Source organism: Mesocricetus auratus, unplaced genomic scaffold, assembly GCF_017639785.1.
Source record: "Mesocricetus auratus isolate SY011 unplaced genomic scaffold, BCM_Maur_2.0 Super-Scaffold_100025, whole genome shotgun sequence".
Classification (NCBI taxonomy): Eukaryota; Metazoa; Chordata; class Mammalia; order Rodentia; family Cricetidae; genus Mesocricetus; species Mesocricetus auratus.
The window spans coordinates 13,496,967-13,524,717 of NW_024429206.1; the positions used below are offsets into that span (position 1 = coordinate 13,496,967).

Below are 27,751 nucleotides of genomic sequence, written 5' to 3' on the forward strand. Positions count from 1 at the left end.
TAACTGTCGAGTGTTCCACCACGGCCATATTTACCTTCTTTGTGATGGGCTCCTGCATGTTGTTACTTTGCCTCACAGAGGCATCCGCTCCTCAGGATGCCTTCTATTGCATTGCCAGTCCTCGGTAAGGTTTACCCTTTAAGATGGGGGACGCAATGTGGGCGGAAAAAAACCCCGCCTTCGCCTCACCGGCGCTTCTTTTCACGCAGGCTCGTCAGTAGCTACCTATATCCTCGGTGAGGGGGGGAGAAGGGGGTGGAGCCGCGCCTGGGCTCGAAGGACCCCAGTGCCGCCGCCATTTTGGAACCTTCCGTGAGGCCGGGCTCCGCTCGCGGGCGTTCTGTCGGCTGCTGCGGGGCCGCGCCGTCGCCGGGCAGGATGAGCGTGATAGACCATGTGCGGGACATGGCGGCCGCGGGGCTGCACTCCAACGTGCGGCTCCTCAGCAGCTTGCTGCTGACCATGAGTAATAACAACCCGTGAGTGGAGGCGGGGAGCGGCGGTCTGGGCGCCAGGGCTGAGGTGGTGGAGGGGCGCCGCGGCCCCGCCGAGGCTGCGCGGGCGGCGAGGGCCTCTCCCAGCTCCGTCGGAGCCACGCCGCCCTCCTGCTGCCTCCCAGCGTCCCCCCGAGGGTCAGACACGGAGGTCCCGTTGCGGCGCGGGCTCGGAGCCGCCGCTTTGTCGCCGCGGCAGACGCGCGGAACCGAGAGCGCCCTGGGCGGGCCGCCGAGCGGCGCCCTTTTTTAAAGTTCCCTGTGCAGCCTGTTAGGAAGGCCCGACGCCACTGCCGCGTGGTGACTCTTAGAAACGAACGGGCTCTTGGTAGCCCCGACTCGCCTGCCACACAAGCTGTCTAGCCGAGGACGATCTTGAACTTACCGCCGCCCTCCTGCTTCCGTCCCCCAGGAGCTGGGGTCGCGGGTGTTTGCACCACCACGCTCGGTGTTCTTGTGGTGCTGGGGCTCGAACCCGGGACTCCACGAGTGTTAGGCAAGCACTACCAACCGAGTGACATTCCCAGCCGGGTTTGCTGAGTCTCAGATGAAGCACGAGACAGTTCTGAGTTCTAGGCTCGAGTGCTTGTTGGACCCTGCTTAAAACTTCCCCATCTTGCTCACCCTTTGTCGTGGCTCGCCAAGCCATCCAGCTCCTTGCTCTCTCAGATTTCTTCTTCTGCCCGAGCTCTCACTGCGGGCCAGCCTCCCAGCTTATGTTTTCAGCTGCTTCAGTGCCCAGGCTGGTTCTCACCTCCAGGCATTGGCACCTGCGGCTCCTGTTCAGTCTTCACTTTAGAACTGCCTCCAGGTTCAGGTTGCAGCTCAAGTCGCTTCTTTGTTTTGTGTTTTTCGAGACAGGGTTTCTCTGGGTAACTGCTCTGGCTTTCTTGAAACTTGCTTTGTAGACCAGGCTGGCTTTGAACTCACAGAAACCCACCTGCCTCTGCCTCCTGAGCGCTGGAATTAAAGACGTGCACCACCACCTCCTGGCTCTGCCCTAATCTTTAGTCTTGGGTTTTGGTGATGCTATATATAGCATTGTTTGAAGCATTTTGCTAGACTAACTAAAGCTAACCCTTGTTTTTTCTCATTAGGTTAGATTGTCAGTTTCTTAGCAGTGGAAGCATTTAAGTTCTGGCCTTTATCCTTTATATTTTGAAATTTTCTAATAGACAGTGTACTCACTGTTAAAAAACAAAAAATTCCAACAGGACTGGGATGCGGGGGCTGGCTGTAGAGATGACTCAGAGGTTAAGAGCACTGACTGCTCTTCCAGGGGACCTGAGTTAAATTCCCAGCAACTACATGGTGGCTCACAACCATCTATATAATAGGATCTGATGCCGCCTTCTGGCATTCGAGTGTACATGCAGAATGTTCATACATAAAATATAAATAAATTAGAAAAGATCATAAAAGGAGAAAACGCAGGACTGGTGATGTAGTTTAGTGGTAGAATACTTAAGTAGAATGTTTGAGGCCCTAGGTTTCACTACCCAAAATAAATCCAGAAAGGGCAAGTTGGCTAAACACTACATAAAATTATGTGGGGAAACTCAAGGAATGAGAGATGCAGTTGGAATGGTTTGGATATCTTTCCTGAGGTTGGAGATGTAACTCAGACATGGAGAGCCCACCTAGCACGTGTAAGGTCTTGAGTTCAATTCCCAGCAACCGGCTCACAGACATCTATAACCGGATCTGATACCCAATTCTGGCATGCAGGTGTACATGCAGATAGAGCACCTTATACATAAAATAAGTAAATCTTTAAAAAAAATCATTAAAAGGATACTGCTCTACCCACAGAGTGGTCAGTATTTATACATTGTAACATATTTGCCTTGTAGGTGTCTGTGATGTATCTCTGTCATACATGAAAAACCTGTTTCCTCTGGAGAAGGAAAAGGGGTGGTAAAGTTCAAATTCGAGGAAGTAGCCCATCTATTTACTCATTCTCGGTTGTTTTAATGTTCTGTTGTCTTTTTCTCCCCACCCCTCTCTAGTTTCTCTGTGTCACTCTGGCTGTAAACTAGAAGCTAAACTAGGTTAGACATGAACTCAGAGATTCACTTGCCTCTGCTTCCAGAATGTGGGGATTAAAGGCTTAAGTCACCATGCCCAGCTTTGTTTTGCTTTTTTGAGACAGGTTCTTGGTGAAGCTGAGGCTGACCTTGAACTCTTGCTTTTCCTGCCTCTACCATGAAGTTCTGGGATTATAGATGCGTTCTATTACACTTGACTTTTTTTAAAATGACTTTTTGTTTTGTGCCTATGCATGTACACAGGTATACAAGTACACATAAATAATAATAAAATGTATTCTTAAACAGGTACCACAGGCTAGGCAGTGGTGGTGCACACCTTTAATCCCAGTACTTGGAGGCCAAGGCAGGGGGATCTCTGTGAGTTCGAGACCAGCCTGGTCTACAAGAGATAGTTCCAGGACAGGTTCCAAAGCCACAAAGAAACTCTGTCTAGAAATACCCCCCCCCAAAAAAAGGTACCAAAGATCAGTGCCTGCCAAGGGAGATAGGATTAGGGGATGACTGCTAATAGACTGGAATTTCTTTTTTATGTGTGTGCACCTGCACATGTGTGTGTCTGTGCACCATGTATATTCCTGTTGCTTCGGAGGCCAGAAGAGGGCATCATATTCTTTGGAGGCCAGAGCTGGAGTTGCAGGTAGTTGTAAGCTGTCTGATAGGTGTGCTGGGAATTAGACTTGGATTCTCTGCTAAAACCCAGATGTTCTTTTTTTTTTTTTTTTTTTTTTTTTTTTTTTGGTTTTTTCGAGACAGGGTTTCTCTGTGGCTTTGGAGGCTGTCCTGGAACTCGCTTGGTAGTCCAGGCTGGTCTCGAACTTACAGAGATCCACTTGCCTCTGCCTCCCGAGCGCTGGGATTAAAGGCATGTGCCACCAACGCCCGGCTCCGGATGTTCTTAATTGTGGGTTCACCTCTAATCCCCTTTTTGAAACAGGGTCATAGCCCAGGCCAATTTTGAACTGATTATCTAGCTCCTGGAATGCCTAATCATCCTGCCTCTGCTTCAAAATGCTAGGACTACAGGAGTATATGACCGTACCTAGCAGTGGTATCTAGTTGTGGAGTTTGTTTTTTTTTTTTTTTTTTTTTTGGTTTTTCGAGACAGGGTTTCTCTGTGGCTTTGGAGGCTGTCATGGAACTCGATCTGTAGACCAGGCTGGTCTCGAACTCACAGAGATCCGCCTGCCTCTGCCTCCCGAGTGCTGGGATTACAGGTGTGCACCAGCAACGCCCGGCAGTTGTGGAGTTTTTAAAAAAATATCTCTCCCTTTTTAAATTTATTTGAGACAGGGTCTCGATGTATAGTCTCAACTGTTCTGGAACTGGCTATGTAGACCAGTCTGGCCTTGAACTCATAGAAATCTACCTGCTTCCGCCTCCTGAAGCAGAGTGAATTAAAGGCCTGCATAACCACTTATGGCTTCTACAATTTTTTAATGTATCTGTTTGTAGAATTTTTTGTCTCAGTCTGTTCTTTACATGTCAGAGAAAGATGTATAACCCCACTTAGTTTGGGAAGGAGTAAGACTGGAAGTATAAACATGAAGAATGGTAACCAGGGTTGCAGATAGACCTGTGGGTGGAATGCTTGCCTAGCATGCAGAGACCTTGGTTGGATACCCTATGCAGGACAAAAAGTAAAGCAGTGTTGAGGCATTTAACCTTGCTAATAAGGACTAGTTAAAATGGTATTTTGGATAAAATTCTGTGATAGAAGGCTTGCCTAGCCTTTGTAAAGCCATGGGCTTAATCTGAAGCCTGGAAAAAACAAAGGAAAGTTTGAAACATTAGTTTCCGTACATTATCTGTAGACACCTGAGAGTCATGATAATAATAGTGCTTCTAGTGTTGTCAAGTTTTCTTTTTGTGTGTAAAATTAAGAATTCTAGGGCCTGGAAAGGTGGCTCCACAGTTAAAAATGCTTGGTGCTCTTGCAGAAAACTTGAGTTTGGTCCCCAGCACCCCTGTCAGGTAATTACTAGGGGATCCAGTATTTTCTGGCCTCCATGGGCAACGGAATACACATATGCACCTATACATATAGATAATAGACTTACTAAGGCTAATCCTTTTTCATCTTGACCTTTTGGCTTTCCTATTATGTTCTCATACTGGCTTTTTCTTTGGAATTTAAAATTTTCCGGTACTTGGATTTTTTTTTTTTTCAAGACAGGGTTTCTCTGTGTAGTCCTGACTGCCCTGGATCTCAATCTATAGAGCAGGCTGGCCTCCAACTCACAGAGATCCACCTGCCTCTCCCTTCGAGTGCTGGGATTAAAGACTTATGTCACCATGCTCAGTTCAGATGCTTGATTTTGGTCAGTATTTTTCTAAAAGAATTTTTTTTTTTTGGTTTTTCGAGACAGGGTTTCTCTGTATTGTTTTGGACTGTGTCCTGGACTCGCTCGGTAGACCACGCTGGTCTTGAACTCACAGAGATTCACCTGCCTCTGCCTCCCGAGTGCTGGGATTAAAGGCGTGCGCCACCAACGCCCGGCTCTCTAAAAAGAATTTAAAGTGGTAAATTATTCCCTGTTCAGAGGCTCTGCCTGTGGTAATGGTCAAGTCATGGTTGCTGCTCTTTGGCAAAATTAGCCTTAAAATATGAAGTTAACCTAAGACAATATAGTTGTATATACACCAGTGCTAGATTGAGAGGTCTTGTTGAGTAGACATAGTGGTCCATTCTGTAATCCCATTACTTCCAAGGCAGAAGCAGGAGGACTGCTATAAATTCAAGGCTACTTGGGCTAGAGTGAGACACTGTCTCAAAAAGCAGGAAGAGAGTGGAAGGGCCTTTAAAAGAGAAGGGAAGCATGTTTTCTTCATCTCTTGATTTGATTTGATTTATAAGTATTATTTAGTGTCTATATTAAGAAAACACTAAATTGTAGGAAACCAGAATACAGTAAGATAGTGTACTAGATGTGTTGGCCATATTTGCATGGTGTTCAAATATTGCACCTCTCCTTTAGTCACTTGCACTTAAGGTATACTACCTTTTTTATAAGCTAACATACAAGGCATTTTGTTAGGCTTAGGTAAACACCAAGGTGTTCGTAGGTGATTTTTTTTTTTTTAATTTGGGGCCCACCACCCAGCTCCCAAATAAATGTACAAAGTCTTATTCTTACTTATGAATGCCCAGCCTTAGCTTGGCTTGTTTCTAGCCAGCTTCTCTAACTTAAATTATGCCATTTCTCTTTAACTATGTTTTGCCTCTGGGCTTTTTAATCTTTATTCTATATATCTTTCCTCCTTACTCCGTGGTTGGCTGTGTGGCTGGGAGACTGGCCTCTGACTTCCTCCTCTTCTCCTTTTCATGCTGCTTCTCTCTAGAGCCTAGATTTCTCCTCCTTTGTATTCTCTCTGCCTGGCAGTCCCACCTATCCCCCTCCTGCCTAGCTATTAGCCATTCAGCTCTTACTAGGCCAGTCAGGTGTTTTAGACAGGCAACATAACACAGCTTCACAGAGTTAAACAAATGCATCACATCTCTGCATCATTAAACAAGTAATTCAGAGCATAAGCAAATGTAATACATCTTAAACTAATATCCCACAAAAGGTGTTCTTTCTAATTTTCAAAATAACTCATGTAGGATTTGCTTCCTTTGTTTTCTAGTGAGCTATTTTCCCCATCTCAGAAGTACCAGCTTTTGGTGTATCATGCAGATTCTCTCTTTCATGATAAGGAGTACCGGAATGCTGTGAGTAAGTATACCATGGCTTTACAGCAGAAGAAAGCATTGAGTAAAACTTCAAAAGTGCGACCTTCAACTGGAAATTCTGCGTCTACTCCTCAGAGCCAGGTGATTAAGAGAGAACTTGTTTATTTATTTTAGGTTTTCAAGACAGGTTTCCTGTGTCAGTAGCCCTAACTGTGTAGGAACTCACTCTGTAGACCAGGCTGGCCTCAAACTCACAGGGTTCTACCACCTGCCTCTGCCTTCTGAGTGCTAGGATTAAAGGTGTGCACCACCACTACCCAGTTATGTCCAGGTTTTTTTGTGAGCTTGTTTGTTTTATTTCTTGATTGTACATCTAGGAGCAGAACTGCTAGGTTATAAGATTACAGATGGTTTTAGTAGTTTTGAAGAACTATCATGCTGTTGAGGTCATATTTTGAAGAGGTATTTTTATTATCTTGAAGTGTCTTCCGTCTGAAATTGAAGTAAAATACAAAATGGCTGAGTGTTACACAATGCTGAAACTAGACAAAGATGCCATCGCTATACTTGATGGGATCCCTTCAAGACAGAGAACGCCCAAAGTAAGTTGAATTTCCCTCTTCCCCAGTTCTGTTCACCCTGCTTCATCCTGTGTGTTCTCTGTGTTTCAAGAAATCTGTATGGTCGTTCTTCTCATTCTTTTTTTTTCCCAGACAGAAATCTACTTACCTCACAAGTGCTAGGGTTAATGGCATGTTCCACCACAGCCCCTTAAGAGTGGGATGGTGGTGGCAGAGGTGGCATATGTCTTTAATGCCAGCATTCTGGAGGCAGAGGCAGGTGGACCTCTGTGAGTTCCAGGCCAGCCTGGTCTACAGAGTGAGTTCCAGGACAGGCTTCAAAGCACAGAGAGACCTGGTCTCAAAAAAAGTGGAGTTGGGGTTCAGACAGGTAGACGGTTGTCTTCATTAAGGAACCCTGAGAATTCAGTTAGGTATAGTGACACCTATAATCCTAGCATTTGGGAGGTAGGAGCAGGAAAACTAGGAGTTCAAAACAAACAACAAAAAATTCGTTTGGTTTGGTTTTGTGTTACTGGAGGTTCAACTTAGGACTTTAGGCATCACTAAGCTGCAACCTTGACCCTTTTCCTTTCATTTAAAATTTTAATTTGGAGACAGAGCCTCACTAAGTTACTTAAACTGTGTGACCAGGATTGACTTGGACAGTGACTCCCAGTCAGCCTCATAGTTGGGATCACAGGCTTGCACCACAAGACCCAGCTACTCCTTAGCTTTCCTTCCTTTTCTTTTTCTCCCCCTTCCTTCCTTCCTTCCTTCCTTCCTTCCTTCCTTCCTTCCTTCCTTCCTTCCTTCCTTCCTTTTCTTTTTCTCCTTCCTTCCAAGATTTATTTATATATGTGTGTGTGTGTGTGTGTGTGTGTGTGTGTGTGTGTGTGTGTGTGTGTGTGTGTGTGTGTGTGCATGTTAGTATAGGTGCTCACAGAGACATTGGATCCCCTGGAGCTGGAGTTGATGTCAGTGTGAGCCATCTGACGTGGGGTGTTGAGAACCAAAATTTAAGTCCTCTAGATATCTGGAAGAGCAGTAGTGCTCTTAACCACTGAGCCATCTGTCCAGCCCCCTAAAGATTAAAAAAATACATATACATTTTTCAAGACATTGTCTCATTATGTAGCTGTAGCTGTCCTGGAACTCACTGTGTAGACCAGGCTGGCCTGGAACTCACAGAGATCCACCTACTTCTCCTTCCCAAGTGCTGGGACTAAAGGCATGTTCCACTGTACTTGGTTAGATTTCTTATTATTTTTCATTGTGTATGTGTACCTGCAGAGGCTAGGGTTGTGAGTTCCTCTGCCTCTGGAGTTACAGGCAGTTGTAAACCACTTGATGTGGGTGCTGAGAACTGAGCTCAGGTCCTCTGGAAGACCAAAACATGCTCTTAACACTGAGTACCCTTTTCTGTCCGTCACTGACATTTCCTCCTGACAGGATAATGATAAGAAGAACAGGTGCAAAAACACTTTTTAAAGGTTCTTCCTTTTCTTTATTTAATGGTGAACTCATCTGGTAACAGGAATATTTAATTGTATTAATCTTTCCTTTTGTAAAAACAAAACTTCAAGATTCCCTTGGACTGGGGAGGTGCTTAGTGGTTTGATTGCTTGCTCTGAAAACATGAGGAACAGCATTTGGATGGTCAGCACCAATGTAGGAAGCCCTCTTAGCAGCAGGAGTCTGTAGCTCCACAGCTGGGGTGACTACAGGCTGGCCAACCAGTGTAGTCAGATTGTCAAGCTCCAATTTCAGTAGACACACAGCATTGATGTACATCACATGCTTGTTTGGTGCCCACTGAGGTCAAAATAAGGTATTGGATCACTTGAAATGGGAGTTACTGATGGTTGTGAGCTGCCATGTGTGTACTGGGAATTGAACACCGGTCCTTTGGAAGAGCAGCCAGTGCTCTTAACTGCTGAGCTGTCTCTGGCCTTCTCTTTGTATTTTCATAATGACCTCTAAAATGCACTACCTAAAGCCAAATAAAGTAGTTTAGTTTAATTTATAGCATTTATTATTTCAGTGTAGGAATCACTGTGAATTGAATGCTGTATTCAACTTATATACTAGGTTTATAATTGGAACAAATGTTCTCTCCAGAGCCAAGTTGCAGATAATTGAACATATTAAAGATTTTGTGCTCTAGGACTGGAGAGATGGCTCAGCTCTTAAAGGCTAGGCTCACAACCAAAAAAATTTTTTTAAAGATTTTCAAGACAGGATTTCTCTGTATTGTTTTGGAGGCTGTCCTGGAACTAGCTCTGTAGACCAGTGTAGACCAGGCTGGTCTCGAACTCACAGAGATTTGCCTGCCTCTGCCTCCCGAGTACTGGGATTAAAGGCGTGCGCCACCAAGGTGCCCAGCTCACAACCAAATTGTAAGAAAAGATTTTGTGCTCTCACAGTCACTGCTTTCCTCAGGTTAACAATCTCCCAAACACCAACTTGTGTTTAAGCACTTAAATTGCGACATGGTCACTTTCTCTTTGTACTATTAAGATTACCCATTGTTGTCATTTCTGTGTGTTTGTATATATTTGTATGTTACTGTGTGAGGTTTACTTGTGCTTTAGAGAGTATGCTGTACACTGTTAATGTGTGTCCTGTGCACTTGTGTGTTAGCTGCATGCTTCTCTGTTAGTGTGTGCACTCTATGTCTGTGTGTTAGTGTGCTTGCCTGTGTGGGTGCATGTGGAGGCCAGAGGCTAATGTTAGGATGTCTTTTCAGTTTCTCTCAACCTTTTTTTTTTCCAGGCAGGGTCTCTCACTGAACTTAGTGGTCTGTGTTTTTAGGCTAGACTGGCTGGCCAGTGAGTTGCCAGCCTTAGGGTTGTAGTTGCAAGCTACAGTACCCAACCATTACAGGGGTCCCGGGGACTTGAATTCAAGAGTCCTGTGATTGCACAACTAGCACTGTGCCGGCTGAGCCATCTCCCCAACCTCTGTCTTTGTACTCTCTACATTCTTTCGTGTTTTTAGATTTTTCTCAGAAATGTAGGGGTAAGAGTCTTGTTTTGGGTTTCATGCTTTATTTATTTATTTACTTTTTCTTCGTTATTATTTGTGTATAAGTGTGTGTTGGAGGTCAGAGAGCAACTTTGATTTGAGTCTCTGTTTCCACTGTGGTTTCCAGGGATTGAACTCAGGTTGCCAGGCCTGTGCAGCAAGTGCCTTCTTCACCTGCCTTTGCTGATCTTGTTTAGGGTTTTTTTTTTTTCTTTTCTTTTTTGTTTGGTTTTTCAAGACAGGGTTTCTCAGTGTAGCTTTTGGAGCCTATCCTGGAACTCATTCTGTAGACCAGGCTGGCCTCAAACTCACAGAGATCCACCTGCCTCTGCCTCCAGAGGGCTGGGGTTAAAGGCGTGTGCCACCACCTGTTTCATTTCATTTTTTTATGTATGTATTTTGCTTGCATATATTTATGTGCAGCATGTGTATGCTTGGTGCCTGTGGAGGTCAGAAGAAGTTATCAGGCCCCTTGGAAATTGCCGCCTGGTTACATACACCTTTAATTCCAGCACTCAGGAGGCAGAAACAGTTAAGTCTCAGAGTTGAGGCCAACTGATCTACAGAGTGAGTTCCAGTATAACCAGGGCTACACAGAGAAACCCTGTCTCAAACAAACAATCTGGAAATAGAGTTACAGATGGATGTGAACCACCATGTGAGTGGTAGGGAACAAAGCTGGGTCCTCTGTAGGGGCAACAAGTGATCTTATCTGCTGAGCAGTCTCTAGCTCCCACATTTGGGGTATTTTCAGAGGTTGTCAAGGTGTAGCTCAAGTTAGCCTTGAACTTGTAGTGATCATCTGCGTCTGCCTTCCTAGTGCTGAGATTATAGGCATGTGCCACCATAACTGGCATAAATAGGAATTTTTTTTTTTTTTTTTTTTTGGTTTTTCGAGATAGGGTTTCTCTGTGGCTTTGGAGGCTGTCCTGGAACTCGCTCTGTAGACCAGGCTGGCCTCGAACTCACAGAGATCCGCCTGCCTCTGCCTCCCGAGTGCTGGGATTAAAGGCGTGCGCCACCAACACCCAGCAAAAATGGAATTTTTAATAAAGGATTTCTTTGGAAATAGCTTTATTAAGTACCATATTCAAATTTTGGTGAAGTGTAGATTTAAGTAGTGTGGTTACTATTTGAGTCATGTCACCTCTGGAGTTCACTTTGAGTTTGTTTGTTTTTGTTTTGTTGTTTTTTTTTGACTCAGTATGGTAAGTAGACAGTTCTAGTTTAAGTATAAGATAGGCCAGATTCTAGCCACTGGTTTGCCATAAGCCAAGTTTTTTGTTTTCCTCAGTCTATGTCACTTATTTTGGGGTGGGGTGTTATCTGATCTTTCTTAAACAGCTATGTCAAGTGTTGTAATCTTGGTGTGGTGGCTCATGCCTGTTATCCTGGCACTTAGGGAGCTGAGGCTAGAGGATTTTCATAAGTTTGTGGCTAGCCTCATCTACATAGTGGGTTCCAAGCCAGGCTGAACTACTAAATAAGAAGCAACGACATCAACACAAAAAGCCAAATGTAGTGGTGCATGTGTGCTATCCTTCACTCAGGAGGTGAGGCACAAGGATCAGGGATTCAAGATCCTCATTAGGTACACAATGAGTTTGACACCAGCGTGAGCCGTGTGAAATCCTGTCTCATAAAACCAAATACAAACAGGGGCTCAAGAGATATCTCAACAATTAAAAGTGTTTGCTGTTTTTCCTGGGGCCAGAGTTTGGTTCCCAGCACTGACATCAACCAGTTACCTGTACAGTTTACCTGTAACTCCATCTCCAGGGGATTTTCCACCTCTGCTGGCCACCAAAGGCATCCATGCACACCCACATACTTTCATGAACAGACACACATTTGTGCACATAATAAAAATAAAGTCTTTTTTTTTTTTTTTTTTTTTATGGTTTTTCGAGACAGGGTTTCTCTATGGCTTTTGAGGCTGTCTTGGAACTAGCTCTTGTCAACCAGGCTGGTCTTGAACTCACAGAGATTCTTCTTCCTCTGCCTCCCGAGTGTGATTAATGGTGTGGGCTACCACTACCTGGCTAAAATAAAACCTTTTTAAAAATTGCCAAGATTTTAGCCAGGCAGTGATAGTACACACCATTGATCCTAGCACCCAGGATCACTGCTCTGTGAGTTTGAGGTCAGCCTTGTCTACAAAGCAAGTTACAGGACAGACTACATGGAGAAACCCTGTCTTGAAGAAGAAAAAAAAATTAAGATTTCTTTTTTTTTTCTCAGCTGTTACTGATTCTCTGTGGATTTGACATCCTGCATCTAGATTATACTTATCTCCCCATTCCCTTGCTTCTGCCCTCTGCCCATGTAACCTCCCCTAAAACAAAACAAAATTTAAAAGAAAAACCAAACAACAAAAAACGGAAAAACAAAACAAAGAAGAATCTCATCATGGAAGCTGTAATGTGGCTTGCTGAGTCACACAGTTTACCCTTTAGAGTCCATTCATCTTGTAAGTGCTCATTTCTTGTGAGCCATTGGTCTGGATGGAGCCTCTGGCTTCTGCTACACTACCAATAATGGGATCTTTCTCTCGGATACCCTGATGTCCTGTATTGTGGGAATCCTGCAGTTTTGAATCTGTTAGTTTGCCATCTTGGAATGACGGCTACACCTCATGGCTCCCTGCAGTGAGCCACCACCACCCAGGGACTCTTTTCTACTTCACTTTCTTTTGTATTAGTATTAAATTGGGCTGGAAAGATGGCTCCAGCAGTTAGGAGCATACTCAAACATTTCCAGAGAACCTGAGTTCAGTTCCCAACACTCATGTTAGATGGTTCACAACCATCTGTTACTCTAGCTCCAGAGTAATCTAACTAACTCCTTTGGCCTCTGTGGGCATCTGTACTAGTGTACACACACACACACACACACACACTCTTAAAAGATACAGGTAGATCTTTATGTGTTCCAGGTCAACCAGAGCTACACAGTGAGACTGTCTTAAAGCAAAAACAAACACAAAAATCTCTAAAATACATCAGCTCGAGCACTTCTGGAGTTATTCATCTTAACAGGAAAAATCAAAGTAACTAAAATTCTAGGTCTCTATTAATCCCAGAGGCAGCATCTTTGGTTTAGATATAAAGAGGATAACAGAACCAGGAAAGGCAAGGATAATAATAGTTGTATGTTTCGAGGAATGGAGTCGGTCTTTATTTGCACAGGGCTGTGCAGAGCAGTAGTTGGGAATACAAAGCAGAGCTTGCTCATGGTGAAGTACTTCCTTTGAAGACACACTTGCTTTACTGTCCTTTGTTTTTTGTGTGTAGATAAACATGATGCTGGCGAACCTGTACAAGAAGGCTGGTCAGGAACGCCCATCAGTCACCAGCTATAAGGAGGTCCTCCGGCAGTGCCCCTTGGCCCTTGACGCCATTCTAGGTACAGAAAGCTTTGTGCCTCTTGTCTGGGGTATTTGCAGTCAAAGACGATTTTCTCAATGAGTATGCATTAGATAGAGTAGGACATTCTTTTAGATTTTAATTTTATTTTTGTCAATGAGGGTTTTGCCTATATGTATGTTTGTGAACCATGTGTGTGCTTGTGTGAGCCGTGTGTGCCATAGAGGACAGAAGAGGGCATTGAAGCCCCTGGAGCTGGAGTTGGGGATAGTTTTAAGTCATCTTTTGGGTTCTGGAAATTAAACCTGGATCCTCTGCAAGAACAACAAATGCTCTTACCTATTGAGCCATTTTTTCAGCCCTAGAATAGCTTTAAAACATTCCGAAGGAGCTGGAGAGATAGCTCAGTGGTTAAGAGCACTGACTGTTCTTCCAGAGGTTCCTGAGTTCAATTCCCAGCAACCACATGGTGGCTCACAAACACCTTAAATGAGATCTGGTGCCCTCTGCTGGCATGCAGGCAGAAGGCTGTATACACAATAAATTAAAAAAAAAACAAAATAACATTCCGAATATTGTCAGCTTTGAAATAAAGGGTAATACCTGTCTTTTAGGGCTAGGGTATAGCTCAGTGACACATGTGCTTAGCATACTGAGGCTCTGACCTCTCTGTTGTGCGCATCTTGCTTAGATGGGGAAGGCAGCTGTGTCAGCCTGTTTTTGTTGCACTGTGGGAGAAAGATGCTATGCCTCACCTTTCTCTTGCTTTGGGGGGGGTTAGGTTTGTTATCTCTTTCTGTAAAAGGTGCAGAGGTGGCATCAATGACGATGAATGTAATCCAGACCGTGCCCAACCTGGACTGGCTGTCTGTGTGGATTAAAGCCTATGCTTTTGTGCACACTGGAGACAACTCAAGAGCAATCAGCACCATCTGGTGAGAGCCAAGATGTCAACTCTGGTGGTTTTGCTGGGTGGCATGGTCTGAAATATGTAACATCTTACTACATAGCCTGGCTTGCCCTTGAATTGACCTCAGTCTTCCATCATCAGTATCCCTAGTGCTGGGATTATAGGTATGAGCCACCAAGTCTGAGTTAATCCAAAGATCTTAAGGCCCTTTTCTTGTCTGGAGAGCTGATGGATCTCTGGTAAATCAGAAAAGGTGGATGCTTACTGCTTGGCATTGCAGTCAGTCATCTTTGTGCAATGTTTTCTAATGCACTTAATGCTTGCAGATGCAACAAACTGTTGGAACCTGTAAAAATGGAAAGCTGTGTTGATGTGAAGATGACCACGGTCAGAGCAACCTGCTGTGGCTGGCGTGTTCGCCTTTTTGTTTGCAAGATAGATATGTTTATTGTAACACCTGACAGCGAGTGGGGTTTCTTTCTGTTCCAAGTCCTAGCACAAAAAGCTGTATTTTTTTTCCCAATCTTTAGTAGCTGTCACTTGTGAATGGCATATAAAATCATGTATTGTATGTTTTCTTCTTAAAAACTGTGACCTTGCTGGGCATGGTGGTGCACATCTTTAATCTCAATATTCAGGAGGCAGAGGCAGGCTTGTCAGAGCTTCATATTAAAACCCTGTCTAAAAAACAAAAAACAACAAAAAAAAAGGAAAACCATAACCAGAAAGTTCTTTGTAGATTTAAGTGTTATATTTGAGACAGACAGACAGACAGACAGACACGACAGACAGACACACACACACACACACACACACACAACCATTTCATTATATAACTTTAAACCATTTTATTTAATTTTATGTGTATGGTTGTTCTGTCTGCATGTACATTTATATCCCATGTGTGTGCCTAGTAGGCACAAGGACCAGAAGAGGCATTGGGTTCCCTGGGACTGAAGTTGTGGAAGAAAACTGCTGTGCTAGTGCTGGGAATTGAACATGAGTCCTCTGAGGGGCATCTGATGTTCTTAACCACTGAGCTTTGCTCCAGCCCCTATGTAAAACTGACCATTGTACCTAGGTCATTTTAGAAGTTTTTAAAATTACATTTGTATTTATTTACTGTTTATGGGCACATATGCTTGTATAGAGGTCAAAGGACAACTTAAAGGAGTCCGATCTCTTCTACCACGTAGGTCCCATGAATCAAACCCAGATCATCAGGCTTAGTGGCAGGCGCTGCCCTTAACCTGTTGAACCATCTTGCTGGCTCATCAAAATTTGTTTTAATAATTCTTATAGCTAAAAGTTGTAGTGCCTGAGTATAAATATCAGAACTTGGGAGGTAGAAGTAGGAGGATCATGAGTTCAAGGCCAACCTGGATAATGTAGTAAACCCTACCTCAAAAAACAAACAAAAAACCCCAAAAACCTATTTGTGAAAAATATACATAGAGAAAAGAATGTTGTCTATATGCCCACCCCCCAAATGCAATGATTAAAGCTTTGTAACAAATTCTAAGGGTTTAGTATTTAATATCTTTTAAGTTCACTAGAGAAAAAATCCTTACTGAGAGACAACGTGGACCTGCTGGGGAGCTTGGCAGACCTGTACTTCAGAGCGGGAGACAGTAAGAACTCCGTCCTCAAGTTTGAGCAGGCGCAGATGTTGGATCCCTATCTGATAAAAGGTGAACCCTGGGGCCAGAGAGTGTTTGTAAAGGGCAACTAAGAAAGGCAGAGTGTGGCATTGGCACCTGGCATGTTTCGGTTTTTGTTATTGTTGTTGCTTCTAGGCTTATTTTAATTATGTGTAAATGTGTCTGTGTGTGGGTATGTACACATGAGTCCAGTGTCCTTGGATTCCCCAGGAGTTGAAGTTATGACTCATCTCTGTAGAGAGATGCCTTTTTCTTGTCAGCCGCTTTGGTTTTTTCCCACCAGTCGCCTGGGCTCTGCCATATTGTAGTCCCCAAATAACATACAAGATGCTGTACTGATTATGAAGCTGTTGGCCTTGCTTGTTTCTTACTGGCTATCTCTGACTTACTCTTACCGGAGGAAAGTGTCTGGGCTTCTTACCTCTATGGCGGTTACATTGTGAATCCCTGTGTTTCTCCTACCCAGAGTCCTCCTCGACTCCTAGTCCCACCTATCTTGCTTCCCTATTGGCCAACAGTGCTTTATTGACATATATACAGGACTTCTCCCATCAGGAATCCACTAAGGTCAGATGAACAGCTGAACCATCTCTTCAGCCCCTTGTTTTTTATTGTTTGAAGAGAGGGTCTCATGTAGCCCAGGCTAGCCTTGAACCCAGCTTTGAGTTCTTGATTCTGCTGCTTCCACCTCCCGGGTGGACAGCCTCTGAGAGGCTCACTTGCTGTAGCAGTCCTTTCCCTGGCCTGGCGAATGTCTCTAACACATAGCTAATACTATTCTGAGAGGTTGTTTGATTTGAATTCAAGTGTTTTCTCCTCTTAGACCATTGCTTAGCTTTTTTCTTTTAAGGGGTATCGTGCCCCCTCCCCCATGAATTATAATTTATGGTGTGGCTGACTGGAGGCATCTGCAGAGCCCTAATGTCCTTTTAGGGACTTTGGTTTTACTCTGTCCTTAGTGTAATTACAAAGAAGTGGGGGACAGACATTAAGAACAGGACAAAGGGGTTAAAGTGTCTTCAGAGCTGGCAGAGCAGCCACTGATCTGGAAGCAGGTGAAGGAACAAGGCATAGTGGTTTGAGAGGTGGGGGAGGCCAGCAGTTTGAAAAGTTCAGTGCTCAGGAATAGAGGGAGGTGAGATCATAAAGACTCAACAGAGGCCAACAGAAGAACATGCCTTGGGGTAGTAAACAAAGAATAAGTAAAAAATAATTCTAACACTCCAAATACTAGCAGGACTGTGAGGTCAAGGCTAGCTACACAGTGAGACCCTGACTCAACCAAACAAAAAGGATGACTGAGTATGAAGGGACCTTCCCAAGTAGTCAGATGTGGCAACAGTCTAGAGACTGTTTGTACAGGGTCTTCCCCTGTCTGGTGTTTATTCCTCTTCACACTGCACTAGTAATCCCAGCACTTGGGAGGTAGAAAAAGAAAGGTCAGCAGTTCAAGTTCATCTGGTCATTGTGGACTGCTGGGAACTCTGCCTTTGACCTACCCACCACCAAAGAAATACAGAGAGAAGCCATCAGTGGTAGCGCATGCCTTCAATCCTAGCACTCAGGAGGCAGAGGCAGGTGGATCACTGAATTCGAGGTCAGCCTGGTCTACAGAGCGAGTTCCAGGACAGCCAAAGATACACAGAGATATTTCCTGTCTGGAAGAATAAAAAATCAGCAACAACATAAACAAAAATAATAATAAAAAAGAAAGAGAATACAGTGTTTTACAAATGCTAGCCTAGTGGCATTGGTAGCCTGGAGTTTGATACTTACATCCAAAGCCCAGACCAGCAGGAGTATAGCTGTAATCTTGCTGGGAGAGGCCTGGGAATTGGAAGGGATGGTAAGGAAGGAGAGCAGTAGGTGGAGGTGGTGAGAGTCAGCATGGGCCCTTAGATACCACAGGGAACGGATGAAAAGGACTTGGGAGGGTTTAAGTGGAAGACAGGTGGCATTCCATGATGAACTACATTCTAGAATAAAACAGCAGCTTTTTGGGACATAGGCCAGGCCATTTTAACCATTTGTCTGTTTATGTGAGACTGGGTGTTTTCAACATAGTAATCATGAAATGGGTGAGAGCTCTTAGGCATCACAGCGTTATGTGATGCCTTTTGGGGGCCTTTTCTGGGATGTAGTTTACCACACTACAGATTTAGGGACAGACCTTGGCGTGACAGGGTTTCCAATTGTGATGTAGGACCTGCTGCTCCTGTGCCTACCTGTCTCTCCGTCTTTCGTTCTTTCTTGTGTGTGGTGTCTGCCTGCAAGTTTATGTTCAGCATGTGTGTGCAGGAGCCTCCTGAAGCCAGAAGAGAACCTTTCTTGTTTTCAATGGTTTGCTGTTTATTAATTCAGTCATTCAGAGAGGAGGTCTCTTGTAGGTGAGGTTGACCTTGAACTTCTGCTTTTCCTGCTTCCAGCTCCCAAATGCCGGGATTATTGGCCTGTGCCACCATCCCAGTTTACGTGGTGCTAGAAACTGACCCTGAGCTCTGTGCATGCTGGGCAAACACTCTCCCAACTAGCTGCATCTGTAGACCAGGCTGGCCTAACTCACAGAGATCCTCCTGCTTCTGTCTCCTGAGTGCTGGGATTAAAGGCATGTGTCACCCCCACCCCAGCTTATTTAATTTTTTAAATTATTTGTGTGTGTGTGAGCGGGCACATGCACACAAAGTGTCGGAGGGCAACTTTGGGGAAGCAGTCTACCATGTGGGTCCCAGAGATTGAACCCACAGAGGCATTTCGTGGGCCTTTTGGGCTTCTTGTTAAATTTCTGTGTGAGTGTAACCCTCGTACATGCCTGCTTCCTCAGAGACCACATAGATCCCTGTGACTGGGTTACATTTGGTTGTGAGCCTCCACGTGGATGCTGGGGACTGAACCCGAACCTCTGCAAGGATGTTCTTAACTGCTGATCTGTTTCTCCTGCCTCCTTTGCCTTTTCTGAGGGCCTTTCCCTCTTTGGTAGAAAAGCCTCTTTTTACTGTGTCCTTTCTTTCAGGAATGGATGTTTACGGTTACCTCCTGGCACGAGAAGGGCGGCTGGAGGATGTGGAAAACCTTGGCTGCCGCCTTTTCAACATTTCTGATCAGCATGCAGAACCCTGGGTGGTCTCTGGGTATGCTTATTCATCCTAGTTTCTATCCAATTTCCAGTCTATTTTTTAAAAAGATTATTTTTTCTCTTTAAGAGAATGTAAGTTGAACCAGGAATAGTAGTGGTGCAAGCTTTTATTCCTATCACTCAGGAGGCAGAAGCAGGTAGATATCTGTTAAAGGCTAGCCTAGTCTACATAGCAAATTACAGTCAGTCAGGGCCCCATAGTTAAGACCATGTCTTTAAACAAAAAGAGAGGGCGGTGGTGGCGAACGCCTTTAATCCCAGCACTGGGAAGGCAGAGGCAGGCAGGTCTCTGTGAGTTCAAGACCAGCCTGGTTCACTGAGAGAGTTCCAGAACAGCCTCCAAAACTACACAGAGAAACCCTGTCTCTGTTTTTTTTTTTTTTTTAAACAAAAAGAGAATATAAATTGAAATCACAGTCATGAGACCTGAATCAACCAGGATATGCCTGTGACTTTGGGCAGGCATTTTGTCCCGACCCGCAGGACATTCAACGTGGGTCTGGTGGACACCTAGGAGAAAGATGGAGGACAGGGGATACAGGAATGGACGCCAAGACAGGATTCTGATCAAGGCGACAACTTTATTTCATCACAAGGGGATTTATATAGGAGAACTAAGGAGGGAAGGGGGGAAGGTGTGCTTGCAGCTGCAGGGGCAAGAGGTCAGTGGGAGAGGTGATCTGCTGCGTTGCCTGGCTACCTAATCTACAGGGCAAGAGGTCAGGGGTAGGAACTCCTATGTTGCTTGCTAACCTGACAGCAGGATCCGATCCTATCTATTACAATTTACTACTGCTCAGGCCTATCTTCTGAGGACCTTGTAGTTTTTCCAATTAAGCTAATCTTTAACTGACTGGTAAACCCCAGGCTTGTTACTTGGAATTTGCTTTATGACAGAAGGGGTGGCAGGGTGGTCTTAGTGTCACATCTTCTCTATGAGTACGTGATACAGCCTAGCTGACTGATGGCTGGAGGTCCCTGACAACATTTATTGACTCTTCTGAATGTTTTCTGATTTTGAGATCAGGGTAATGATCTGGACTTCAAGCTTAAGAACAGAGATGATGCGTTGTGTTTAGTAGGCCTCATTCAGAGGGAGAGCTGTCAGCACTGACCTCACACAGATGGAAATAAAACTATGGTGACAAGATGGCTTTATAAGGATGCTAGCCTGATGTCCTTCAAGTCCTTTAATGTTTTCTGTTAGTTTTTTTTTTGTGTGTGATCAGATGTTTTTGCCTGCATGTCTGTCTTTGTACCACATGAGTATCTGGTGCCTGTGTAGTGGAAGAGGGTGTGATCAGATTCCCTGGATGGCTGTGAGCTGTCATGTCGTCATGTCAGTGCTGGGCATCAAAGGCTAGTTCTCTGCGGGAACAGCACAAGTGCTCTTAAGTATTGAGCTGTCTCTCCAGCCCCTTGAGTTGTTTATTGGTTTTTGCTTTGTTTTTTTGTTTGTTTGTTTTGGTTTATAAAGCTCAGGGTTTCTCTGTATACCCCTGTCTGTCCTGGAACTCACTCTGTAGAACAGGCTGGCCTGGAACTCATAAAGATCTGCCTACTTCTGCCTCCTGAGTGCTGGAATTAAAGCCCTGCACCACAGAATCTATGTCTTAATCTGTGATAGATAATGTTTAGGTAACCTCATTGGCCAATCTCAGTAGTGTTTCTTTTCTTAGTCTTGTCACTCTAGTTATACTTTCTCTTGGTGCTTGGCAGGGAGCTGTATTTGCCATAGGTCGACTTCTTTTTTTTTTTTTTTTTTTTTTTTTTTTGGTTTTTCAAGACAGGGTTTCTCTGTATTGTTTTGGGCATAGGTCGACTTCTGAAGGTGGTAAGCATTAGAGTTACAGCAGTGTTATTACTATGTTGTTTAACTACGTAACACTTTCATCATCTTTCCTCGTTTTGTTTCTGCTGCCAAGACCAAAGAGCTCATGTTGTTATTTTGAAACAGAGTCTGTCTATGTAGCCCTGGCTGTCCTAGATCTTAATATGTAGACAAGGCTTAACTTGAAATCAGAAAAGATCATCCTGTGTAACACCATGCTAGGCTGGCCTTCGTTTTTTTTTTTTTTTTTTTTTTTTTTTTTTTTAAGAGAGTCTCATGTAGCTGAGGCTGGCCTTGGACTTCTTATACTTTTTTTTTAATTCTTCAAAAACATTGTATTTTGATCATACTCACTTCGAAGGCCTCCTCTTAATTCCTATGAAATCAATTCTTGCCTACCTCTTCCCCAACTTGATATTCGCTTTCTTATTTTTTTCTTTTAATATTTTTTTTTTATTTTATGTACATTGTTGTTCTGCCTACATGTATGTCTGTGTGGGGCGTGTAAGATCTCTGGAACTGGAATTACAGACAGTTATGAGCTGCCATGTGGGTGCTGGGGGTTGAGCCAGGTCATTTGGAAGAGCAGCCAGTGCTCTTAACAGATGAGCCCCCTCCTCTTTTTTATTTAATAAACTTTGACCCCAGTTTGTGCTCTCCATTTACATATGAGTATAGAGCAATGCAATGGATTATAGTCTACCTGCAGGAGCCAGACTAAAGAAAAATGGACTCTTCCTTTTTCGAAAGCCATTAATTGTCCTTAGGTCCTCATTTAGGGGTGGGATCTCATGAACCCCATCCCCTTCCATGCCAGAATGCTGATTCTTTGCAGGCACCACAGCTGGTGGGTCCAGAAGACACTGTTTAGCTCCAGTCTTCCAGGACTTCTGCCTCTTAGACACTTTTTGCCCTCTTCCACAATGATCCCTCAGAAGGGGGATGCGACATAGTTATCCCATTTGTGACCAAGCACTCTGGTCACTTAGTATTCACTGCAGTTTGATTTCTGAGCCTCTTGACTCCACCTTGCGCATGCCAGGGGTCCTGGAGCGCCTGACCATGGCTGTGTGAGATGCCCCTTGGAGGTATGCTTAGTTGGTTTATGTTTTTGTTTTGTTTTGCTTCTTTACTGATCTCTGGGTTGTAGCTGGAAGCATAATTGGTAACTGGCTTTCTCTGATTGCGGATGAAGATTTCTAAAAACATTTATATTTCATTTTACGTATTGTGTGTGGATGTGTCAACACCTGACACACATGTGTAAGTCTTAGGAACTGAACTCAAGTCATCAGGCTTGTCTGCAAGCACCTTTACCCCCTGAACCATTTGGACAGCATTTTGTTTTGTTTTTAATGACAGTCTATTATAGGAATTTGCCACCCAGCCTGGCATTGAGGTTTCTTTCATAACTTGTGCTGTTTTTTTCCCTAGGTGCCATAGCTTCTATAGCAAGCGCTACTCTCGGGCTCTGTACTTGGGCGCCAAGGCCATTCAGCTGAACAGCAACAGCGTCCAAGCTTTGCTACTCAAAGGAGCGGCACTTAGGAACATGGGCAGAGTCCAGGAAGCTATAATACATTTCCGGGAGGCTATAAGGCTTGCACCTTGTCGCTTAGACTGTTACGAAGGTAAGACAGGAAACTGCCAGTGTGACTCTGTGGGCGTGACAGCTCCAACAGGTGACAGTTTTGTTAGGTCAAAACCTCCCAGCTGAGTTGTGTGTTAGAGTTGTGGTGGCCGGGGAAGAGCACTTTTAAAACCCAGACAGAGTCTCTCCTGCATTGATTGCTTGGTTGATTTCTTTTTAAATTTTATTATTAATATTTTTTTGAGACAGGATGTTGCTGTAGCCTCGCAGACTGTCAGGTTTAGCAACATTTGGTGACTGAGTCACCGACACTGAAATAGCTCTTACAAGATTCTGTTCCTCTAAAACATTTTTATAAGAGTTTAAAAATAAGCTCAGTAGTCTGTCTCGTAACAGGAAGATGAGTTCAAGTTTGAAGAGAAAAATTTGAAGTTGGAAGGAATAAAAATCTGCTTATATAGTCAGAGGCTATGCTGGGTCATTTGCAGCCCCATTGAATCATTATAGAATGGAGGAAGGTGTTGTGTACACCCATAATCCCAGCACTCGGGAGGCAGAGGCAGGCAGATCTCTGTGAGTTCGAGGCCAGCCTGGTCTACAGAGTGAGTTCCAGGACAGCCTCCAAAGCCACAGAGAAACCCTGCCTCGAAAAACAAAAAACAACAACAAATAGAGGAAGGTGCTGCAGGGTGGGTACTGCTGGCTCAGGGCAGAGCACGGTGAGGGGCTTGGGGCCGGCCTGCGGTACAGTGTCTCTGCTTTGTTTTTCAGGTCTCATAGAATGTTACTTAGCTTCTAACAGCATTCGAGAAGCCATGGTGATGGCCAACAATGTTTACAAAACTCTAGGTGCAAACGCACAGACTCTTACCCTGTTAGCCACCGTGTGTCTGGAAGACCCCGTGACACAGGAGAAAGCCAAAACTTTGTTAGATAAAGCGCTGGCCCAGAGGCCAGACTATGTCAAGGCCGTGGTGAAGAAAGCGGAGCTGCTCAGTGAGTGCACATACTGGGGTGTTCTTTGTGGCTGTTGTGACCCTCGTCTCTGGGGGCACGCTTAAGATGGCAGAGCAGGTCTGCGCCTGCTAGACGAGTGCTTTACACAGATCACTACCAGTCATGGCTTAGTCCTGCTTAGATTGGTTCAAACGAGCTAAAATCACTTGGTAGCTGCTCAGCTCGTCTCTGGATTAGTTTTGAACTAGTTTAAGTTGAGTACAGTTGATTTTAGTCTGTTTGAACTGTTGTGAGCTGTCTGGATTCTTCTGACCTTCTCTTAGCTTTGTTCTTGCCCCTAGCATGATCATGTGTTTATATGATGCTATGAAAAGGCTGTTGTGCTTGTGGCTCTAGTACAGGGCCAGTGTCTCATTTGGTGCTGGCCTTCATGTTGGCATCTGGATTCCAAAGCATTTGTTCTGATGCATGAGAAACTCCTGTATTTGTGCTGGTTTAGGAAATAAAACTGAATTTGGCTTTTTTTTTTTTTGGGTAACAGCATTAGCTGTTCTGGAACTCGCTCTGTGTAGACCAGGCTGGCCTTAAACTCACAGAGATCTGTCTGCCTCCCTGGTGCTGGAATTAAAGGCGTGTGTCAGGGCACAGACTCAATGGCTCAGGTAAAGGTGCCACCAAGGCTAACAACCTCAGTTCATTCCTCAGGACCCACATGATAGGACAGAACCAACTCCTACAAATTGCCCTCTGACCTCCACTCATGTTATGGTATGCTCACCCCTTTTCACATAAATTAATGTAATAAAACATTTTTGAAAGACTCAGTACTCATTATGCCAATTTCCCAATGAAATAAAGACCACATGTACATGCCCCTCATGAACATTGCAGTCCCCTTTAAGGGTGTCTCTCTTAAGTTGTGCACTGAGCCAGGCGGTAGAGGTGCATGCCTTTAATCCCAGCACTCGGGAGGCAGAGGCAGGAGGATCTCTGTGAGTTCGAGGCCAGCCTGGTCTACAGAGCGAGTTCCAGAAGAGCCTCCAAGACAATACAGAGAAACCCTGTCTGGGAAAAAAATAAGTGTGCACTGGCCAAGCAGTGAAGATGTCTTTCTCTGTAGGCAGGGAACAGAAATATGAAGACGGAATTGCTCTGTTGAGGAATGCCCTGGCCAATCAGAGCGACTGTGTCCTGCATCGGATCCTGGGGGACTTCCTGGTGGCTGTGAATGAGTACCAGGAAGCAATGGACCAGTACAGTATAGCACTCAGGTGGGTGCTCAGCCTCCTGTGGGGAGGGCATGAAGGTAGAGCAGGCTCACACATGCTGTGCCCTTAGCTGGAGGTAGGCCGAGAATAGAAGAGAGAAGTTTGTGGATTCATGACTTGTGACATATTTTCCAAAAGTACATTAGCAGAATTAAATGAGGATTCTAGACCTCCCAGCTTTGTGGGGTTGCTACTGATAAAAATGCCTTGGTCTATGTTTGAGACTTAAAATCAAGTCCCATGGTAAAGCATGAGGGCTTTAGTTAACTGCAGTCCTTAGATAACATGGAACAATATCCCAGTATCACTCGCAGAAGTGTAACTCTTTTCCTTGAGGCAGGCTGTATCCAAGGCTGATTGTGTACCTTGGTCCTTCCTCCCTCCTCCCTTCCTACCCCCGTGTGCGGCTGTTGCCGCCAGCATAGTACTAGGGGTGGCTGGGAGAAGGTTGAAGGCCTTTGTGGGGGGAAACTTAAATTAAGAGTTTTAATTGCAATGTTAGCCATTTTTTAGTGACTTTGTGTATGGGTGTTTTGCCTGCATATGTCTGTGCACCATGTGCGCCTGGTTCCCACAGAGGCCAGAAGAGGGTGGCATACCTGGGAACTGGGGTCACAGGTGGTCATGAGTTACCATGTGGGTGCTGGGAACTGAGCCTAGGTCTTCTGCAAGAGCAACCAGTGCTCTTAACTGCCGAGCCGCCTCTCCAGCCCCCTCAAGTTACAATTTCTAAAACTTAGGGCAATGCCCCTTTTCCTAATGCTCTGATGGACTCCCTGGATCTAGCCTTGGAAGCCACAATCATCTGCATCATCTCTGACCCTAGGGTCTGACCGCCGGGCCAGCTTGGTGACAAAGCAGTCCAAGGAGCAAGGCAGAAACTCAGCCTCCCCTTTGTTTTGTTGTTCCTTAGTTTGGACCCCAATGACCAGAAGTCTTTAGAGGGCATGCAGAAGATGGAGAAGGAGGAGAGTCCCACGGACGCCACGCAGGAGGAAGATGTGGACGACATGGAGGGCAGTGGGGAAGAAGGGGACCTGGAGGGCAGTGACAGTGAGGCCGCCCAGTGGGCTGACCAAGAGCAGTGGTTTGGCATGCAGTGAAGGCCCAGCAGCAGCCTCTGGTGATTCCTAGACAGAAGGACAGATGCTGTGGAAGGACGGATGCCGTGCTCACAGCAGGAGTCCCTGCCTGTTTCCTTGTAGTCAGGACTTCAGCCTGATGTCTGTCCTTCCTGCTTTGCTGAGGACTGAGAGGACCCAAGCTGCGGGCTCCCAGGCTCTGGGTGGTTCTGATGTACCCAGCGGAGGACGCTTTTTTCTTTACATGAATGGGTTCACGAGACTAACCCATCCTCCCAAGGGCACATGTGCTGGGTGGCCCTGTCAGAGGTTCTGGGAGTCACAGTCCTGGCCCACCACACTCCCTGGTAGTGACGGTGACTGCTTCACTGGGGGCCCAGCAGGGCTTGGCCTCAGCGTGGGCAGGTCTGGAAGCAGCATGAAGGGAGCATGGCCATACACAGGGCCAGGTCAACTAATAAAACTGTTGAGTGATGTCACAGTGGACACCCTCTCACGGTCTCTTCCTTCCGTCTCCTTGCCAGATACAGCCATGTGGCCCTAGAACAGTTTGCCATAAACACTCCCCCTTTCCTCCCCTGTGCTAGGAGGCAGAGCCCTGATGCTTTACACAGGCCAGCCTGGCTCATCACTGAGGCCCTGAGGGCAGGGCCCGCTTTCAGCTCCTGTCCTGAAACGGCTGCTGGGAGCACGTCACCTCACCCTCCACCTTGGGCTTTGCAGGTGGATTCCTTTCAGGATGCAGACCCAGGTGATGCACATGAAAGATGCACTGTAAACGGACAGTGGTCAGTTTCAGAACATCTGTCAGTGCGGTGGAAAGTGGGTCAGGGTAGCCTGGTGGCGACACATACTGGAATCTTGCACTTGGAAGGCAGAGGCAGGACACTTCCACATAGCTGAGCTACACAGGAAGATCTGTCTTAAGACACTAGATTCATAAAACGGAACAAGTCCTAGAAGTGCCTCAGCCTGTGCCCACTACCTACCGCGAGCCATTCCAGAGACCCCACAGGCTGCATGTGGTGGTGCTTTTCCCGACTTGGCCTCACCAGCAGCCCCACCAGTCAGGGTGAAAGGAGGCAAAACCCTTGAGCACAACTTAAACAGAGCCCATCCGCCTCTCTTCATGTCAGGCTGGATTCGCACAGGACAAGGTAGATCTTCACTTCCCCTCGGTGTCCTGGAATTCCTCTCCTTCCTGCATGTCACCGAGCTCAGCTGGGAGGAGTACAGCAGCCTTTCCTAGGAGTGAAGACACATTTGGCCCTTTCAAAGATAGTTAGCTTTGGCACTGTTACAACAGAACATCAGGACCGGGAGCCTGTGGCTGCCCACTTGAACTGCTTGCTGGGAAACCAAGCAACCTGAGTGATCATGACCTTTAAATATTCGTAGGCCCCATAGGTACCTTGCGGCCTCAGCGTGTCGTAGTTGGGGTGAAGTGTATGTGCTAAGATCTTGTTACTCTCCACCCAAGTGTTGGGGCAGCGGCTCTGGGTGCTTACCTCTGCAGCCTCCCAGGCTTAGGACTCAGCAAGCAGGAGGCTCTGGCACAGTGCTCGGACACTGTCTTTTCAATTGCTGTGAAGACACACCATGACCACGGCAACTAATGAATTGAGGGCTCCCAGGGGGCATGGTGGCGTGCAGCAGCCAGTGAGCCGATGAGTGTTAGGAATAAAGCATAACTGGTTGGGACGGCAAGTGGCAGGTCCCTGGTCCCATGGTGGGACCTTGGGGATTGCAGTCCTGGGGTGGGTGATGGATGGTGGGTGGATGGGGAAACAGAGACCAGTAGACATGACTCATTGAAAGTTTTATTGAGGGAAAAGAGGTAAGAGACAGGACAGAAGAAAAGGGGTGGGTAGACAGGAAAGGTCCTGTCTGCCCTTTAGAGGAAGGGGATGGGGAGAACAGGAGTGGGTGGACTTTTTCTAAAAAAGAGCCAGGGTACAGACACCTGCCGTGCACAGGTAGGTGAGAGGCGGGGCCAGGTTTGCCTGGATTCTAACAATGGGAGCCTCAGGAATGGCTGGGGCAGGGAGTGTCACAGGCCTAGGCTCACACACACTGGGCTTATCTCCTTCATCACGTGTCTTTTCACCAGACTCACTGTGCAGTCAGCAGTTCTGGAGAGCTACATCCTGA

The 27,751-nt window shown here is 45.5% G+C and overlaps 1 protein-coding gene across 4 annotated transcripts; it reads left to right on the forward strand.

Annotated features, from left to right (window-relative positions):
• Positions 1-106: 106 nt before the first annotated feature.
• On the forward strand, positions 107-26,086 carry Anapc7 (anaphase promoting complex subunit 7). Of its 4 annotated transcripts, none has more exons than XM_040731072.1 (11): positions 107-124; positions 6,170-6,356; positions 6,698-6,817; positions 13,096-13,207; positions 13,949-14,102; positions 15,626-15,768; positions 18,749-18,866; positions 22,137-22,333; positions 23,065-23,289; positions 24,371-24,521; positions 25,432-26,086. In XM_040731072.1, exons 2-11 carry the CDS (start codon positions 6,270-6,272, stop codon positions 25,619-25,621), a joined length of 1,497 nt encoding a protein of 498 aa, XP_040587006.1. In that variant the 5' UTR covers positions 107-124; positions 6,170-6,269; the 3' UTR covers positions 25,622-26,086. The 4 variants fall into 4 exon arrangements, with proteins under 4 accessions (XP_040587006.1, XP_040587007.1, XP_040587004.1 ...); XM_040731070.1 differs by lacking the exon at positions 107-124 and adding an exon at positions 284-479; XM_040731071.1 differs by lacking the exon at positions 107-124 and adding an exon at positions 699-1,311.
• Positions 26,087-27,751: the final 1,665 nt, after the last annotated feature.